Source organism: Medicago sativa, chromosome 6 (genome assembly GCF_051527215.1).
Source record: "Medicago sativa cultivar Bolivia chromosome 6, Bolivia_mono, whole genome shotgun sequence".
Lineage (NCBI taxonomy): Eukaryota > Viridiplantae > Streptophyta > Magnoliopsida > Fabales > Fabaceae > Medicago > Medicago sativa.
In genome coordinates, this window is record NC_140754.1 from 29,161,299 (window position 1) to 29,180,479 (window position 19,181).

The 19,181-nt window shown below is 32.4% G+C and overlaps 1 protein-coding gene and 1 pseudogene across 1 annotated transcript; one reads left to right on the forward strand and one right to left on the reverse strand.

Moving 5' to 3' along the window:
* Nucleotides 1-2,992: 2,992 nt before the first annotated feature.
* On the forward strand, nucleotides 2,993-3,674 carry LOC146914380 (putative serine/threonine-protein kinase PBL5 pseudogene; annotated as a pseudogene).
* Nucleotides 3,675-6,450: 2,776 nt separating this feature from the next.
* LOC146914381 (uncharacterized) lies at nucleotides 6,451-12,523 on the reverse strand. The gene is made up of 7 exons (XM_085717235.1): nucleotides 12,470-12,523; nucleotides 10,673-10,741; nucleotides 9,059-9,766; nucleotides 8,837-8,972; nucleotides 7,794-8,069; nucleotides 7,601-7,708; nucleotides 6,451-7,095 (listed from the first exon to the last, which is right to left on the reverse strand). The coding sequence occupies exons 3-7, from the start codon at nucleotides 9,760-9,762 to the stop codon at nucleotides 6,646-6,648; spliced, it is 1,674 nt and encodes a 557-aa protein (XP_085573361.1). The 5' UTR covers nucleotides 9,763-9,766; nucleotides 10,673-10,741; nucleotides 12,470-12,523; the 3' UTR covers nucleotides 6,451-6,645.
* Nucleotides 12,524-19,181: the final 6,658 nt, after the last annotated feature.

The window sequence follows — 19,181 nt, forward strand, 5'->3', positions numbered from 1 at the left end:
ATGAGTTTTACCCGTTGATTTCAGTAAATCATAAGTAGGCACCACATATTTGTTTATTTCTTAAGTTGATTCCGAAAAAGACGAAGGGGAGATTCAAGGATTCCCTAATCGTCGTTAATAATCTGAATCACAAACCTAATCTTGCATTGGGCAGGGTAATTCCACCTTGCAACTCTATTTGATTTTATTTTAATGTCACCCTTTGAAATAAGTTTTACTAATTACTAAGTTGAACAATAATCCTTGTGGAGAATGACAAATTTACAACTTTATTACTAGTTACGATTTGGTGCACTTGCCAATTCCGTCCATCAATGACTATATAGTCGATTTATGGGTGCTCGATAAATCATGTTGAGTGACATGAGTAATGTCTAAAGGCCCAATTTTGAACTTGACAAGGGTGACATGTTATGCCTTGTGTTCAAGATAAACATGAGGGCAAAAGGGTAATTATACACAATATCGTTATCACGAAAAGATTTAGTCATATCACATGACATTCCTGTCTCTTGTGTAGCAGTGATGTATTGATATATTCTTCTTTGTTGATAATATTAAATATAATATTTAATATTATTTCCAACACGACAAGAACCAACAGGGTCACCAACAAAATAGAAAGTTAAGTGAGAGATATAAGTGAGGTGCAATTAGTATATGGAGCTAATCAGTTGGTAAAGCCAAAAAATGGGTTATTAGGCTTACATAAGCCTAGTAATGATTGTTTAACTTGCAAAGAACACAAGTAGTTCTATAAATAGAACCTTTGATCTGAAGCAATATCATATTTTTATCCTAATTCCCCCTTTTCTCTAACCCTTCATTCGAAAGCAGTTAGCAATTTGATTGAAAAAATTTGTTTGTGTGGACTAAGTAGAGGTGTTGTTATTGAGCAGTACATGTGATCTCTCACATCGTAAGTTCGACTTTTAAGGTTAACAATGTTTTGATTTGTGATTAATAATTTAATCAAGATCCATTCATCGGGAAAAACCCAACACTCACTCCAGAGTTTTTCCCATTCATGTTATCCCTTGTGATTTGTGATTGTTATTTTTATTTTTGTATAGTTTGTTCTTTTGTTGGAATAAAAAAGAAAGGGTGACCATTTTCCCAGAAACTGCACCATTGATCTTACATGATAAGAAGAAAAGTGGTGGGGGTGTACCTGCAGACAATGCGACACTTAAGTCAGTGTTTTGAGCAAGAAAAAAGGGTTACAAATAAAGTAATCCATACCTTTAGGGATCATTTAAAGTTCCCTAATATAGAGAGGGAAGGTACAAGTGTCGTTGTTAATGCCGGAAGATAGTTGTTCAGTAGTTATGGTTGCGCAAACAGTAACTGTCAAACTTTACTATTTGGCAGTTATGGGGGCCGTTATGATTCTGTGTTTGGATCAGCGTCCAATATTTCTACAAATTCCACCCCTTAAGGGGAAGGGGTGTGAAGCAAGTAATTATCCTAATGTTGAATTGGGCTCGTTTGTTATTGGATTGGACTCGAATGGGCTTACTCATTTGGGCATTCCATAATAAAAACCTAACTTAACCCTAACTAATCATCTAGTAATCACTATATAAATGTATGATTTTTCTTTGGTGGATAATACAAGAAATGGTCGGCTTCGCTTCGCCGAAACTTGATTCCTGTCATTCTCTTTGGCTCGCTGAAACCTCTCTACCTTGTGTTTGCAAAGAATAATAAAGGTAGCCTTCCACTATCTCTCTATCATTCATTGACGAAGAGAATATGTTCGCATATATGAATTGATTATAATGATTATGGTAGGGTGGGATACAAATCTCAAATCATTGATATTTTTTTTCTTATCAATTGCATATATTTTTTTGTTGATCATTTTCAATTTTTAATCTTATCTTGTTTTGTCTTCACCAGATCCACGAACATGGCAACAAAACTCACTTCAGAGATTATCATTTTAGATCTCATCAAATGGTTATTATCAAGATTTTATATATTTCGAGGCATTGTTATTGTTTACCCTATTGTTTGCTTTGGTAATGTCCAAGATAAAGCTTGTTCGAGTGTGATTTCTTTGATTAAACTTGGAATAAAGAAGACAAAATGTTGTCTTTTTGGAGAAGGTATACCTAGTATTCATTATAGCTTCTTTTTTTCATAATTAATTTCTTTTTATTTTTTGGATTGATATCAAAAGAATTATTATTTATTTTAACTTAATATTTTATTTACTCTCAAATGAGTATCATAAGAAATAAATAAATATTTTTTAAAAGTACTCCCTCCGGTCACATATATAAGCAAAAAACAACTTTTTAGGTACATTGAATAACTAATGTATTTGACCTATAATTATGACCGAATACATTAGTTATTCAATGAACCTAAAAAGTTGTTTTTTGCTTATAAATGTGACCGGAGGGAGTACTAATTTTTGTTTTTGAAGGATAAAAGTACTAATTATAATTTGAGTTAATGTTGATTTTGATGTTTTCATGCATGTATAAAATCGACCTTTGTTATGAATTTTGAACTAGATCCATTAGGAAATTGAACACGACCTCTTTTAAAAAATAAAAAAAACCAGATGGATGTATAAATGAAAACAATATTAAGTATCTACTTTTGAAATCAATAGAAGTGTCTCCCTGTTTTAAATCTAAATCCCTTTTATCAATCACCAAATGAATGTAAAAGAAAACAATATCGTGTATCTACTTTTGAAATCATTGTACCCAGATTGGCGTACCCAAATGAACTAAACAACAATCACCAAAAGTTTCTCGCTGTTTTAAATCTAAATTACTTTTTGTCAATCGTTGTACTAATTTTGCATGTTTATAAATTCAATTCTTCCATAGCTAAATAAAAAATTGATAATGTTTTTAACAAATGTAAATATTATTAATCGTATCCTGACTAAAATGAAATTCTTGATGTGCATGTGTCATATATCGATCAAAGATGATGAAAGTGAAGATGATTCTAAACATGATCAACTTTTCATGGCGTTAAGAAGACCGAAAATAAGGTTAAAGTTGATTTGAATTTGAATGTGAGTGAGAAAAGAGAAGATGGTTCTGAACACTATCAATATTCCTTAGGCGTGAAGAATTTGAATTTAATAGATCGGGTTTCCACGGATGTAAAAGTTGCAAAGACATTTACTTTTGATGAGCTTGCAGCCGCAACAGAGAATTTTAAGGCAGATTGCTTTGTTGGTGAAGGAAGGTTTGGCAAGGTTTATAAGGCTAACATCGAGAAAATTAAGCAGGTTGTTGCGATAAAGCAACTTGACCCTGATGGACTTCAAGGAACCAAAGAATTTGTTGTTGAAGTGTTAACACTTGGTTTGGCAGAACGCCCAAATCTTGTCAATTTATTAGGATTTTGTGCTGAGGGAGAGCAGAGACATTTGGATTATGAGTACATGCCTTTGGGATCTTTGGCGAATCATTTGCATGATCTTTCTCCTGGGGAAAAACCACTAGATTGGAATACGAGAATGAGAATAGTTGATGGTGCAGCTAAAGGTTTGGAGTATTTGCATGATAAAATGAAGCCTCTTGTCATATACCGTGACCTCAAGTAGAAAAACTTTACTTAGAATGTTAACCTTTAGAGGAAGGCTATAAACGTTATTTAATCTCTTAAGAGTAATTAAAAATATATTCCCATGAACTTATTCATTCATAGGCAAAGATCATAGGCATAGTAGAAATTCTTAAATTATCATATAAAGGAACGACTTTTATTTAGGAATCTTAGAACTTCACCACTTACCCTTATTGGTCCACAGTAGATTAAATAGATATGTCCAACCCTATCTTACTAAGGGAGAAAGAATAAAATTTCTATGCATCATTCAGAAAGTAGCCCATAATAACTTATGTAGGTTATTCTTACAAGACCTCTGCCCGTGCGATGCATGAATAATTTTTGTAGAGTTATTCTTAAGTGATGTACTTGAAATGTTGAGTTTTTAATATATTGGTGAGAGTGTATTTGAAATTGGTTGTGATATCAATTTTGACAAAGTGTGTGATGAACATATATGATTTTTTTTGCATAATTTTTTTTTGTTGTTATAATTTTTGAGAGAATTGTTGGTTGTAATCTAATTATTATTTTGAATATAATGATAATTTGTAACATTATGTGACCACCAGAACAAAAAAAATTGCACCCTTAAACAACACTAAAATATGTCGCATGATATTTGATAAGTGAAGACACATATCAATTGGAATTTTTTTTTTTTATAAAGCTAGAAAAATGCAATAAAAGAGTAATGGGAAAAGTACAATATTGGGGGACTAAGCCAAAATCCAATTAGACAATAAGGACAGTAAAGCAAAGTCACTTCCTAAGTAGCCAATAACCACTTCTAAGGAGTGACAAACATGAAAATCACACCCTGCTACTAAGTACAGTAACAGGTTACATATCAATTGGAATTTGTTGTGCATTAAATAAAAGTAAAAGATTAGTGATTTAAATAAAAATGATAATTGATTTTAGGGTTAAATATGTTTATGGTCTCTTTAAAATTGGGACATTTTAAGTTTAGTCCTTACTTAATTTTAATAGTTCTTGTAGTTCCTAAAAAAAATTTCTGCACTCAATATTAGTCCCTCCTCAATTCAAATTTGTTTATTTATGCTTTTGAACAATTTTTTCCAGACGTGTTAAGAACATTACTAAAAGTTCCTCTGCAAAAAATTGTCGCAAAATTTGATTTCTACGTCCAGATTTTGTTAATTTTATCTTTAGTTTTTGTTGTTTTAAAAAATTCATATTTAATTCGTTTCATGTTAAAAAATTTAGATTGTCGCAAAATTTGATTTCTACGTCCAGATTTTGTTAATTTTATCTTTAGTTTTTGTTGTTTTAAAAAATTCATATTTAATTCGTTTCATGTTAAAAAATTCTAAATTTTAGTTAATTAACCTTTCATAGTATTCTAAACTTGTCTCAAAAAAATCGTACAAAAATGTAAGAGTATAAGGATAATTAAACAAACTTTGTTGCAACAGGGACTAAAATTAGAAGTAATTTTTTTTTGTGGGGACTAAAAAACCTATTAAAATTAAGTAAAGACTAAACTTAGAAGTTTCCAGTTTTACAGGGACCAAAAACATATTTAACCCTTGATTTGATATCTTTTCATCTCGTAATATCATCTTCTAATTGTCTGCTTCGAATGAATTATTGAATTCGGGGCGAGTCCACAAAGAGATTCCACGAATCTTCAAGTTCCACTTGATCTTTTCATCCTGGATGTTATTGATGAAGGTAATAACTTTGTTATCAGTGCAATTGAGAGGTTGTGTGTTTTTTCCTTCTGAAATGAGTTTGGCGTCATTGTCTAAACGAATATCGTAATGTTTTTTCTTTAAACCATTACCTAAATATCGTAATATTTAGGTAATGGTTTAAAGAAAAAACATTACGATATTTGTTCGCCCCATTCAACCCCAATTTAAAGAAAAAACACTAATAGAAATGATTGATGACTAAATTTTTCAAATGCACCAATTTGTATGCAAGTAATAAATTAGTAAGTAAATCGTTTTCATAGGGATTTTCGTTTAGACTATGCAACTAGTTAAACTTATTAAAACAATAAATAAAAAACAAACATAATGGGGGGAGTTTCTCATCAATCACCCTAAAGGTCATACGGGGTATATGTTCGTCAATCCTATAAGGATACATATGCAGCCAGATAGCTATTAAGTCAGGGACTTACTCTCTTAAAGGTAATTTAAACATACGCATAGTAGAAACTCCTAAATTATCATCTAAAGGAAGCACTTTAATTTAGGTATCTTAGAACGTCACCACATACCCTTACTAGAGATTAAATAGATATGCCTAACTGTATATTACTTTAAGGAGAAACAATAATCACTACTAGAAAACTCGGATTTAGCGACGGCAGTTTTCCGTCGCAAAATGGGCAAAAATCCGTAGCAAACGATTTTCTGACGGATTTTGCGACGCAGAAGAAATCCGTCGTAATAATGGGGGTCGGAAACCATTAGCGAGGGTAAATCAATTCCGTCACTAATTGATGCGGATGACAACCGGTCGCAAACACCAAAAATCCGTTGCAAAACCTCTCATAATATAGATGCGTGTCACCCAGTTTTCCGTTACAAAATACCGACGTTTTAGTTATCCGTCACAAATTTCTGAGGGATAAAACCGTTGCAAATTTCTGAGAGAATACTTCCGTCGTACAATTTCTGGGAAATTCGCTAGCGTCGCAGCTAAGGCGGACGCTACTGTGTAAGAAAAAAGTTTTGTGACTATTTAAAATTCCGTCGCAAGTAGAAGCTTTTTTTTTCCCTCTAAAAATTAGATTAGGAAATTTCTCAATTTCTTCTCAAAACACTTTTGGAATATAAAAAAGGTGATGAAAAATTACAATATAAAATACATTAATATGATAAGATATGATAAAAATCACATTAATATTTGATAAAAAACCTTTTTGGTTGCGTTCACAAAAATCACTCTACTTATCTTTTGCATGAAAATATATTGAAATAATTACTAAATAGTATTAGAACATTTACTTTAAATTAAAAGTTATACTAAAATTCTCAATAATATGATAAATAATCAAGTAAGTGGACATAGATGTTGATCCTAACTCGAACGATGAGGTCGATAAGGAGGTAGATGTGAATGACCTTGTTGAAAAGACTCCATGAATTTCTGGAACTGCTCTCGGAGCAATCGCGAATCCTCCTGTGACTGTTGTGACTGCTCTCGAGCTAAACGTGACTCCTCCTGTGATGCACGAATTAATTCCTCATTAGTCTTCAACCGCTCCTTGAGTTCCATGTTTTCAGCTGACATTTTAGATATTGCAGTCCTCATATGCTCATATTCAGATGGTGAGATGCCGTCAGATGATCTGGATGAAGAAGGTTTGTATTTTCCTGCCTCTGTCCCCAAACCATATATGCGTCCTTTCTTGTCGACTCCTCCAACTACGTCCAAGAAGATGAAGTTATCTGACTGATGGTCATTAGACACATCATCCCCCTCTGTTTGCTGTGAGTTCCTTTCAAAAATCCGTTTTTCATATTCATCCTACAAAAATAGAGTTCGTCTTAATTCTTACGTACAAAAATATAAAATTAAATTAATTGCTACAATTAAATTCATATATAAACCAACCAATAAAAACTTAAACAAATTAAAACTAGCTTTTAATTAATAACTAAGTTATCATGACTTCTTTCCAAGTGAAGAAACATAAGATCATCATGTTCAGATGTCAGAACCTGATGAACAATAATAAGCATGCATAACGTTAAAAACTATGGCACAAAAGCAGGTAACATACAACAATAAACATGATTAGATAACCAAAAACAATTATATCACATGATGGCGGAGTTATAGTGTAGCAGCATGCATCAATACACATGAGGATAGTTATAAATACTAATTTTAAAGTTTTTCCAATTACCTTGACTTTCCACCAGCATAAAAAGTCCACCAAAGGATATAACTAATTCTAGAAAATTTTCAATTGTTTTATGTTTATTTGACAAAAGGCTGGAAATGATAATCTCATCGAATTGTAACTTACCGCAACCATTTGAGATTTGGAGGATACCCACTTTGATGGATCACCTTTCATTTTGTGTGTCTTTATATACACCTCCCAGCAGCTTGGAGTCATGTTTGAGTTAGTTTTCTATAGTACAAAATAAATAAATAGATTAGTATTATGGTTAACTTATATCACTATGCTTTACTGCAAATAAAATTTGTTTACTTACTAATCTTTTAGAATGCTCGATTGTTGGAATTGACCCACAAGTGTGCAATGGACCATCAGAGGATCTTCTATTTTTCTTATTAACTTCTGCCTTGTCTTTCCATTTACTATCTTCCCAATTTTGTTCCAATTTTTCACGCAATTGAACAGGGATCCATTCGCCTTTGTCTATTCCTTTTCGTACCCGATACATTGTATTTTGGTACCCTTCAGATGCCTTATGATGATAAGTCTTCTCTATGTCTTGCTCATGCTCAGGAAGCCACTTATATATCCTCTGCAATACAAGCAATGTAAATAATATAGGATAAATCGGACATGGCTATAATATAGCATTTGAAAAGTAAGCATCAATTATTTTAGACATGTTAAAATGTTATTGTGTATCTAAATTTGCAGTATTTTGATCCGTACTAGTATAAAGTCTAAAAAAAGTAAATAAAAAAAAAAATCATAAATTACGACTAGATGTCTGCGAACCTTCAGACCCAATAGGATTCAATAAGATATGGCTACTATTTCAAAGTTTAATAGAAGTTTGACTAAAGAAGTTAGTAGTTACGATTCTACTGGGAGTTTGTCACAGAATTGATGCATTAGAATTCTATAATAAGGGAATCATGGACTCACTTCATACTCAAGTATAAGCAGAAGTACTTTTTTTCACACTTATTAAGGATGGTAGTTAAGTGCATATAATTTCCTTGATTTCATGTAAAAAGAGGTTAAGAAAAGGGTGATGCTCCACTGGAGAAGCTATAGTTAGTACCAATCCGAAAACAACATCACCTAAGGGCTGTATATATGTTAATTGGTGTAACTTATCATTTTATAGTTTTCATAAGAGACTAGTAACAAATTCCATTCCATTCCCTCCAAAAATGATGGTAGGCAGTGCGGTGGAATATAATATATACCAGCAATTCCAAATAAAAAATGGACTAGAGATAACTTCATCCGACAATTCCAAATAAAAAATGGACCGAGCGGCAAATCTAACAACGAGGACGTTAAACATAAGTTGGAGGAAGAGAAGGACAGTACCTGAAACTCGTTATACCACAAGTCCGCAAGATTCTTGTCATTTTTCCTTAACTCTGTATAAGTTGCCCAAGTCCCTTGAAACAGGTGTTTCATAATCTTTGTAATGGCACGTGGGGGCTGAACAGCAGGCTCAAACCTATAAAAACAAAATTAAACAAGTAGTAAAATACAAGGATACAAGTTATTATAGAATTAAACGGAAAATATTATAAAAAATCTTACGTTAACTGTGGTCCCGAACGGATCCATATACGCCTATCAGTAGGATCAGTACTCCCAGCTATCGGATACGAATCATCACATGATGATGATGATGCATGTGGATCACCACCAGATACAACATCAGATGGTAAATGTGGCGGGCTATGTGTATTAGAAAGATGTGGACTTGGAGTAGAGTGGGGAGATTGGGTATTTGTAGGTATTTGAGAAGTGGTAGCATGAATTGTAGACATTTGTGGACTTGGAGTAGAGACGAAATGTGGCAAATTTGTACATGTTTGAGATATGGGATGATGTGTCGGTTGCCTTGTAGGTTTGGGAGGTTGGATATTTGAAGGTATTTTAGATGTAAGATGATGTGTAGGTTTCCTTGTAGAGTGGGGTTGTTGGGTATTTGTAGGTATTTGAGAAGTGGGAGCATGGACAGTAGACATTTGTGGACTTGAAGTAGAGCGGAAATGTGGGAAATTTGTATGTGTTTGAAATATGGGATCATGTGTAGGTTGCCTTGTAGATTGGGGTTGTTGGGTATTTGTAGGTTGCCTTGTATATTGAGGTGGTTGGGTGTCTGCAGGCCTAGGTGCTTGAAATTTGGAAGAATGTGACAAAGTAGTTTTATGCTTACCTCCCCCATTTCCCCTAACTTTGTTGATGCTTATACCAACACCTCTTCCACTGCCCCTTGTAATATCATTGTCTTCCATCTATCTATACACATATAAAACTAGGTAATTAACTAGTGTACATAAAAAAGTTAAAAGGCACATACAATTAAACATGAGCACAAACAAGTTAAAAGGCACACAAAATTAAATCATAAGCACAATTATGTTGATTTAAACAATGAAAGTCTGCAATTTAGATTTAAACTTTATGCACAAACAATTCTGAGTTGGAAATATAATTTAACTTTTTCAATTTCAGATGCGAGAATGAATGTCAATTTTAGGAATTAATAAAACGTTGTCTTGCAAAGGATGAATATATCAATTTGAGATTTGAGGAGGGCAGTAGTGGTCTAAAAGTTGAAAAGAGATTTAATCAAACATGTAAATGAAGAAACATGGGATTTGACATTTATTAGTCTAGATTTTATTTGATTTTTCCTTTTTATAGCACTTAAGCTAATGTGTCTTAATAATGATTTTAATTGGTTAACGGTGAATTTTTTTTTTTACACTATCAGTATTCTAATTAAACTAAACTCAAAAAAAAAACAAAATTATCTATCCAAAATCTTTTCTCCCTAATTAATAATTAAAATAAATAAAATTAAGCATCCAAATTTCATACACTAGTTTGAAGCAAACAAACAAAAGGAAAAACAAAATTATCTATCCAAAATCTGTTCTACCTAATTACTAATTAAAGAAAACAATTAATCATCCAAATTCCATACACTAGTTTGAAGCAAACAACACAAAGAAGGGGATTCAACTGTAAAAGACAGCAAAAAAATCTTCACTAACTAAAACATATAAATCTATAAAACAACCCAAATCACAAACAAATTGACAAAATCCCAAAAAGAAAAATCAAAATCTTAACAGATAGGCATTCAAATTGTGCATACATAAAAACAGGAGAAGGAGAAGGAGAAAAAGAGTATGGAACCTGTTTGCAGCATCCAAGTGAGATGAACTAAGCGAGCAACGGGCCGAGCGAAGTGAAGGATTTAGGAACCTGTTTGCGGCAGCAAAGTAAGATTAGCGATAAGCTGATCAAAGTGAACTGATGAGTGAAGGTTTTGGGAATTAGATTGATGAAGTGAAGATTTAGGGCAAATGAATTTGGAAATTAGAGAGGGGAAATTAGATTAGGAACCGATTGGGGGGCCTGTTTTGGAGTTAGATTGATGAAGGATGAATGGATTTTGGTATGAGCGATTGCTGATTGATGGGTGAATGAGGAAAAATTTCGAGTTTTGTTATGTATCTGTTTGTTATAATAATAATGAACGATTTGAGGGAGAAAGTGGTGTTTTGTTATTTATATAATAATAATAATAATAATAATAATAATAATAATAATAATAATAATAATAATAATAATAATAATAATAATAATAATAATAATAATAATCAGCTATCACAGTATATAATTGGGAGCAGGAATGTTCTATTGTTTGTGTTATTGAAAAGATAAAATAAATTATTATATATTTTTGAATAAAGAATTTTTATTATATTTGTTATTATTGTTTTTTGAATAAATTTTATATTTGTTATATTATTGTTAAAAGATTAACATAATTTGTTACCTATAATAATGAAACATCCGTATCTGAAAAATTCAAGTTTGTTTTTTTTTTTTATAACAAACTTTTGTTACATATAATAGTGAGAGTAGAAATTATATAAATAAGACTGTAATGTTGTTAAAAATTTAAGTGCAAATTAGAATAACAAATATGATGGCAAAAATTAAGGGCTCTATGAATATTCAAAAAGAAGAAAGAGTGGAAGATTCGTTTGAAAAAAGTGAAGGAGAAGGAGAAATAGTTGAAGATTCATTCGACAAGATACAAGAAAAAATTTGCAACGAAGAAGGAGAAGTTTCATCAAAAGTTCTAATGGATCATGATTTAACCGAGGAAGAGTATCAATTTGAGTTGAAAATTTTTCAAGATATGGTTGAAGCTGTGTTTAAGAAGATACAAGAAAAAAATGGCAACGAAGAAGAAAAGAAATTACCAAAAGTGTTATGAGATTTTGATTTAAACGATGAAGCAGATTGCGAATTTGATTTGAACAAATTTCCAGAAGGAGAAGAATCTTCCCAACACGAGTTTCAACCTGTGATTAGGAAGATGTTAAGAAAACTTCTTCCTAAATTTTATTGAAACCCATTTTATTTTGATTTTAGATTTGAAATAAGGAGCAACTTTGAATCAAAGTTTCCAACTTTGAATGAATGACACTGTCTAGTCTAGTACAACATAAAAACATTTTATGTTTAGTATTGCATTAGTTTATCTTCTTTTTGAGAATTACATATTGCTTAGCCATAACTTTGCTTTTCTATAGTTGGTGAAATTTACTTTTCTTCATATAGCCTTAAATCTGTTTTACGTATTTACCACCTCTTTGATTTAGATTTGGTTTATTGTGTAAAGGAGCCTCTTTGGCTAATTTCTTGTCTACGTAGTTTTCTAATAAGCTACTGAAAAAAGGCTTATGATTTTAAGCATTTGTTAGGTTTTTCTTTTAGATTCTCTCTTTGTTTTAAAAAAAGTAATTTTTTTTATAAGAAACTGATATAAAAGTGATTATTTTGCTTTAAAAAGAGATTTTTTTCCTTCGAAGATGGATAACAAACGAGGAGTTCAGTTAATAGGTAACAAGTTAAATTTACAGATTTCACTAAAAACAATAAACAAAATATTCATCACTACTGATCTCAGAAACTTACCCGGCGCCACGATTCAGCAAGGCAGGACCTCCACCTCGACCACCTCTAGGTCTGGAATACCCAAACAAAAAAGTAAATAAGTGATTGAAGATTTCAACATAATTTGAACCATTAGAGGAAAAAAAAATCTGACACTTGCTGCCTATTTTGATCTAGTAGTTTAGATACGAACATCAATTTTCACCATTCACAAATAAATATGTACTCCATCCAGGGTGAAACAGAGTGTCCAAATAGACATTCCCTCAAACATGTATTAAATATGTACTCCATCCAGGGTGAAACAGAGTGTCCAAATAGACATTCCCTCAAACATGTTATGTTCTTACCTTAGTTTTGGGATACCACATGAATATGAATAGGGCAAGCTTCAATTCTCCATACATGGGAAACCTTCATAAAGTTCGAGCGTTAATTTTTTGTATAAATCTTATTGATCAAAATTGAACAATGTACAAATGTCTAAAAACTCAAGGACTCACCACCCAATAACTACATTAGAAAACTTTTCTAGTACAATGAAAAAAGCTACAATGATCTTGCGAATTAAGCAGGGCCGTCCCTATGAAATTGAAGGCCCGACTCTCTTAATAAAAATAGGCCCCTAAAAAATACAATTTTTTTTAAAAGAAAAAAAACTTATAATGTTTTATTTTATTTTCTTAGAGAATAATTATAATGTTTGTTGTTAAAACTTTTCGATTTTATATGACAAGTATATGCCAAAAATTACAAGTACTCTAAGAATAAGTATTCTCAAAAACTCTAAGAATAAGTAATATTATACTTTTACATGTAAATAAGTAATTAGAAGAAGGTGAAGAAGAAAATATTAATGAAATATAGACCTCAAATCCATTAAAATTGGGCCCAAAAAAGACCCTATCATGGTGGAAAAAAATACAACTTAAAAAAAAAATAACATATGGCATTCCTGGGAGTTGAACTGCAGCACCTAAACACAAGAAAATCACAGACAGTTCATCAAAAGAAAATACTTAAGCCGAACCCTGTTACATGGTGAAACATTTATACTTAATAAAACATGACAACAACATAGTTGAAAAGCTCAAAAGTATAAAACAAAACTGCTAACACAACTACTTTACAAAACATATATTGAGTTAAAGTTGAAGAAAAGACAACAGCTAAAAAATACAAATTCCCAAAACATTTACAGGCTGTTTGGTGACCTTTAATTTCAACACGAACAACAAAATAACAGTTACTGAATCATTTTTTCAAAGTGATTAATGGCCAGCTTTCTATGGAATCCATTTTGGGGACTATAATCTGATATGATACAAAACAAACCCCACCCAGATGGAAATTATAACCGAAAATGTGAAAAAGACTGATCTTGTAGAAGACCTCAAACTCGTAAGAAATTAGTTTAATCACGAACACAAGGCAAAACAAAATGACATGAATTTAAAACAAACTGCTAAAGTCATACATGCAAATGAAACTTCAACCAAAGATATAATGGCGACTAAGATTGAAATAATGCTAGAGACAACAAAGTAAAATTAGCTCCGTTCTACAGCCACGAATTGGAGAAACAAATTAGCTTCTTTCTAATGTTGAACCTCAACAAGCAATATCACTGCCACAAAATTATATAAGATAGGTACTAACTAAAAATACGAATAAAGATCTCAATAATAATCACTAACATAAAACAATACCATAAGAGGCAACTTTCTAGCTTCTTCATTTTTACTTTACCTTCAAAAATTGTACTAAGCAAGTGATTTGCCCTCTTCTTTGTACAAGCTTCGTGATTTAACAATTGACAGTATATCTGAAGTAGCCTTTACAATGACTTTTTTCACTATTTAGTTTCTGCAATCGAACCCGTCAAAAGTAATTGATGTTCGTACTCCATTTCACACCAAAACTGCAAGAATAAGGTAAGAAAAAAATATAACAATAACCTTATAAGTAGCTTCAAATTCTTCTCTTTGTTGATATATGGAAGAAAGAAATTTAAGAAGAGCATCTCAGCCCTCCCACTGTTAATTTAGCTATATCTGATGAACATAGAGAACGATATTTTCATGAGAATCTGTAAGTACTATGTCATTAACCCATGTCAAATTTGAAATATAAATAAGTAAATATTTCGAAGTACTTGAGCAGAATAACATATAACCTTGTTTGATTATTGACTTTAATTAACCAAATTTCAAAGTTATCGCTAAGTTTAAGTACTTAAGAAGAATAAGAATAGCTTATGATCTGGAACAAAATTGAAGAATCCAAAAAAGACTAATATTATCAGGATATGTTAATTCAAGAACCAAATTACCCTTCAACTACAATTTTAGAGACTGAATAATTGTTCATTGGGTTTTGATTTGTTATTTATAAGAGGAAAATAATTTAATCACAACATTGTTTCAAAAGAGTCCTACCATTTATATTCTATCAATTACAACGTCGTAATAAACTTCTACTTATCAGCATTATATAAACCATTTATTAAAAGAAAAAGTTGATGACAATATAATAAAAAAATCATAAACGATATACCATTATTTGTGTGAGTGTGTCCCTTTTGCAACAACATAAGGCCTGGGTTCATGGCCCACGATATAACACCCTATTTCTATTAAAGCGATAAAACACGCGAATATAACAAATATTCAAGAAATAGATGCTACGTCTCAAAATAAAACCAACTAACATCATGCATATATATAATACTTCAACGGTCACAGCGGAATACAATTCATAAACTTCAGTATATACATGTCATGGTCAAATATATCCTCATGTGAAAATACTCCAAGTCCGACAAGTGGACATTAGCAACAGAATCCAAAAACAACAAATAGACACTAAGCCTAATCAGAGCCTAGATACTACGACACTGACACGACAACGGAGAAAGCTTCCGTCGTCCAAACATCCAACAAGCAAACTCACCAAGCATCTAGTCCTGCACAACGTCTACCCATCCATACAGACAGGTAGGCGGTCGAAACCACTGGGGGTAAGTATTACATTAATCATAATTCACGAAAAACATTTATCATGAACATTGGAAATGAAAGACATATTCAAGAATACAAAACAACAAATCATACATGTATTCACAGTCTTCATGATTCTCATGCCATTCAAACCATTCCATATCATCATTCCAAGTTCATATAAACAAGTGTATCATACACGTATCACATATACATAACCCTTCCTCCTAGAACACTAGCATCACATGATCATTATTATCCCCCATCACTTAAATTTCAAGCTATCACATTAATATCATAGCATAGCATGCATATTCAACCTCTAATCAAGTCATCAACAAAAGCTCATCATTTGTCAACATCAATCAATGAAAACATTACTCACTTCATTACTCATCTAGCATGCTTATCTTAACAAGTACAATTCATCATATCGAAGTTATAAGCAAGTCATCATCATTATCAAAGAACATCACCACCTCATATATGTATATATATACATATACAAATCTCACCTCATCATTATTATTATATAACCATCATCAATTGATTCACCAAGTGTATAAGCACGAACAATTAAGGCATGCAATTAGAGCATAATACAATTATTCACAACCATCCACAAAATTCACCAATGTACATATACACCAATCCACATCATCACAACATTCACCAAATTTCACCAATACACAAATTCACCAAGTCATATATTCAATTATGACACAACTCATCAATTATTCAAATGCATGCAATGTTCTAGACTCTTCTCTAGATGCATGTGGTACCAAATCAACAACAGTCATTAGATGCCAACTGAACATCTATGTAAGAGTACACCTCCTCTTACATGTAAGAGTACACCTCCTCTTACAACAACTATGTAAAAGTACACCTCCTTTTACATTTCAACAACAACAACAACATGGTATGATGCATGGACATATAGCAATGACTCGATAATGCACAACTCCAACATAACAACTACCAAAAACAATGTAAAGGTACACCTCCCTTTACATTTCAACAACTCAACAACATTGCATTATCAAGAATCATGTCCATACATTCAACAATCACATCTCACAAAAAATTCATCAACATTCATCAACATCGATTTACAATTCATTTCCATTTACATCACATAAATCAAGTAAAATGGAATAACACAACAATTTATGACAAACATCATTCTCAACCTTCCACAACCATTCAAACACAGTTATTTAATCATATGTGACCATTCACAAAAGATTCATAAGACTTTAGTCCAACAAGATTCATTTCTACCAAGTTCGTCTCCAAAGTCACCATTTTAAAAATAATAGAAGTTATGAATCAAAACCAATCCTACAAGCTCAATTGCCTATGCCATGTATTCTCACAAGTCGCTTATAGGTGCAGTAGAGGATACATAAGCATTTCATCGGCCAAAAACAACGAATTCAAGAAAAACTCAAAGTTCGTCTCACTTTTTCACTTTTCACAAAATTTTCCATTTTCAAAGCAAAACAAGTTAGATCCATCACCTCATAGATTAGATAGTATTAAACACCTTAATTGAACTCATAAAACCCAAGTTTGAAGTTTGGAAACAATCCATAAGGTTTGGGTCGACTTAGAAATAGTTATGCGGATTTTTCGTAAAATTTTCCTAATACCACCTTGGAGTATTTTCCTCATAACTCACAAACCAAAAATCATTTGCAAGTCAAACCAAAGCCTCTGGAAAGCTAACAAAATTATCTACAACTTTCATGTTTACGTCAAAAGCCAAATCAAAACAGAAATGTGAGAAAAAGACGCAAGAACACAGAACAGGAATGTCAGCTTCTGATCTGGATCAGCTTCTGATCTGGATCAGCGCTTCTGATCTGGGTCAGCTTCTGATCAGGATCGCTTCTGAACTGGTTCGCTTCTGAACTGGTTCGCTTCTGAACAGTAGCGCTTCTGAACGATGCTTCTGAACAGTAGCGCTTCTGAACAGTAGCAGATTTTTTTAACCTTCACGTTTTCGCGCATAAAAATCAAACCGTTACTCCGTTTTCGATGCCATTTTCGCCTATACGCTCCTGACACTTAGCTCTATCATAATATACAGATAAATTCAAGTTTCAACCATCCCAAAATCATTTCTCCCAAACCTCACATAATTATTTCTTTTGCAAAAACGCTTAAACTCTAACATTTCACACGAAAAACCTGTTTTCTCCCAAACAACTCGACTAACACAATCACAATATGAAAACAGAAATTCTACCAATTCCAATTCATCCAAAAACATCAAAAACTCAGTCAACAACCTCATATATCAAAATTTCATTTGGGTCCTTCACATGAACAACTTTACACAAATTTCACCAATTTGAACAACAACAACAAATCTCATCATAATTCATCATTTCAATGATACCCATTGCATCAATTCATCAACAACACATGTTAAAACAACAACAACAACATTTGAACATGAATTCATCAACAATTCAACAACCACAACTTCATTTATCATCAATTTCATACAAAAACATATCATGTTCATATCTACCCATTTTGACATACAAATTCAACAACAACAACACAATTAACGTTCAATTCATGCATATAATCATATCAACAAAATTAAGCACGAAATTCTACAACCAAAATCAAATTAAGCACTTAACCACAATTATGCAAGAATTAGGGTAGAATTAAACTAAAGGATTATGATTAAAGCCTAACCCCCTTACCTCTAACACCAAGAATCTTTAATTCAAGCCTCAATTTAGCTCCTAGATGATGAATCCCCTCCTCTAGCTCTAGCCCTTGATCTTGTTCTACTCTCAAGCTTCTATCTCTTCTCTTCCCAAATGAAATGAAATGTGAAATGTTGTGAAACCTAATTTTCACCAACAACTAGAGTTTATATATGTGCTCTATTCAATTGGGCTTATCTCTCAAACCTTAATGGGCCTAACCCATTTCTATTCTAACACCCAAAATGTCACTACTCACTTAACGGTAAATTACAACACTAACGGTCACTTACCAGTAAATAAAATGATTACTACACTCTCTCTAGTAACTTGGTAAAATAATACTCTTACTAAGCACTAAAATAATTCTCATCCAAAATTACAAAATTACCCCTACTCTCAAAATGACCAAAATGCCCCTAAGTCCAAAATGACTAAAATACCCTTCTACACCGAATTCTACAATTCCCAACCAAAAATACACAGATGCAAATAATCACATAATAGCACACACAACACACATAAATAAATAATAAAATAAATCTAGCGAAAAATCGGGCTGTTACAACTCTCCCCCACTAAAAAGAATTTTCGCCCTCGAAAATTACCTGAAGAAAACAACTCTGGATACGCAACCCTCACTCTACCCTCCAATTCCCAAGTGGCACTCTCACCGGTTGGTCCAACCCAAATCACTTTAACCAAAACGACCTCCTTGCCACGCAAACGCTTCACTTCACGATCCTCAATCCTAACTGGCCAAGTCTCAACAGTCAAATTATCCCTTACTTCCAAATCATCCACTTGAATCACATGAGACGCATCATACACATACTTCCTCAACTGAGACACATGAAACACATCATGAAGATTCGACAAAGATGGCGGTAACGCAATCCGATACGCTACAACCCCAACCTTCTCAACAATCTCAAAAGGTCCAACAAAACGAGGAGTCAACTTCCGACACTTCAAAGCACGTCCAACACCAGTTACAGG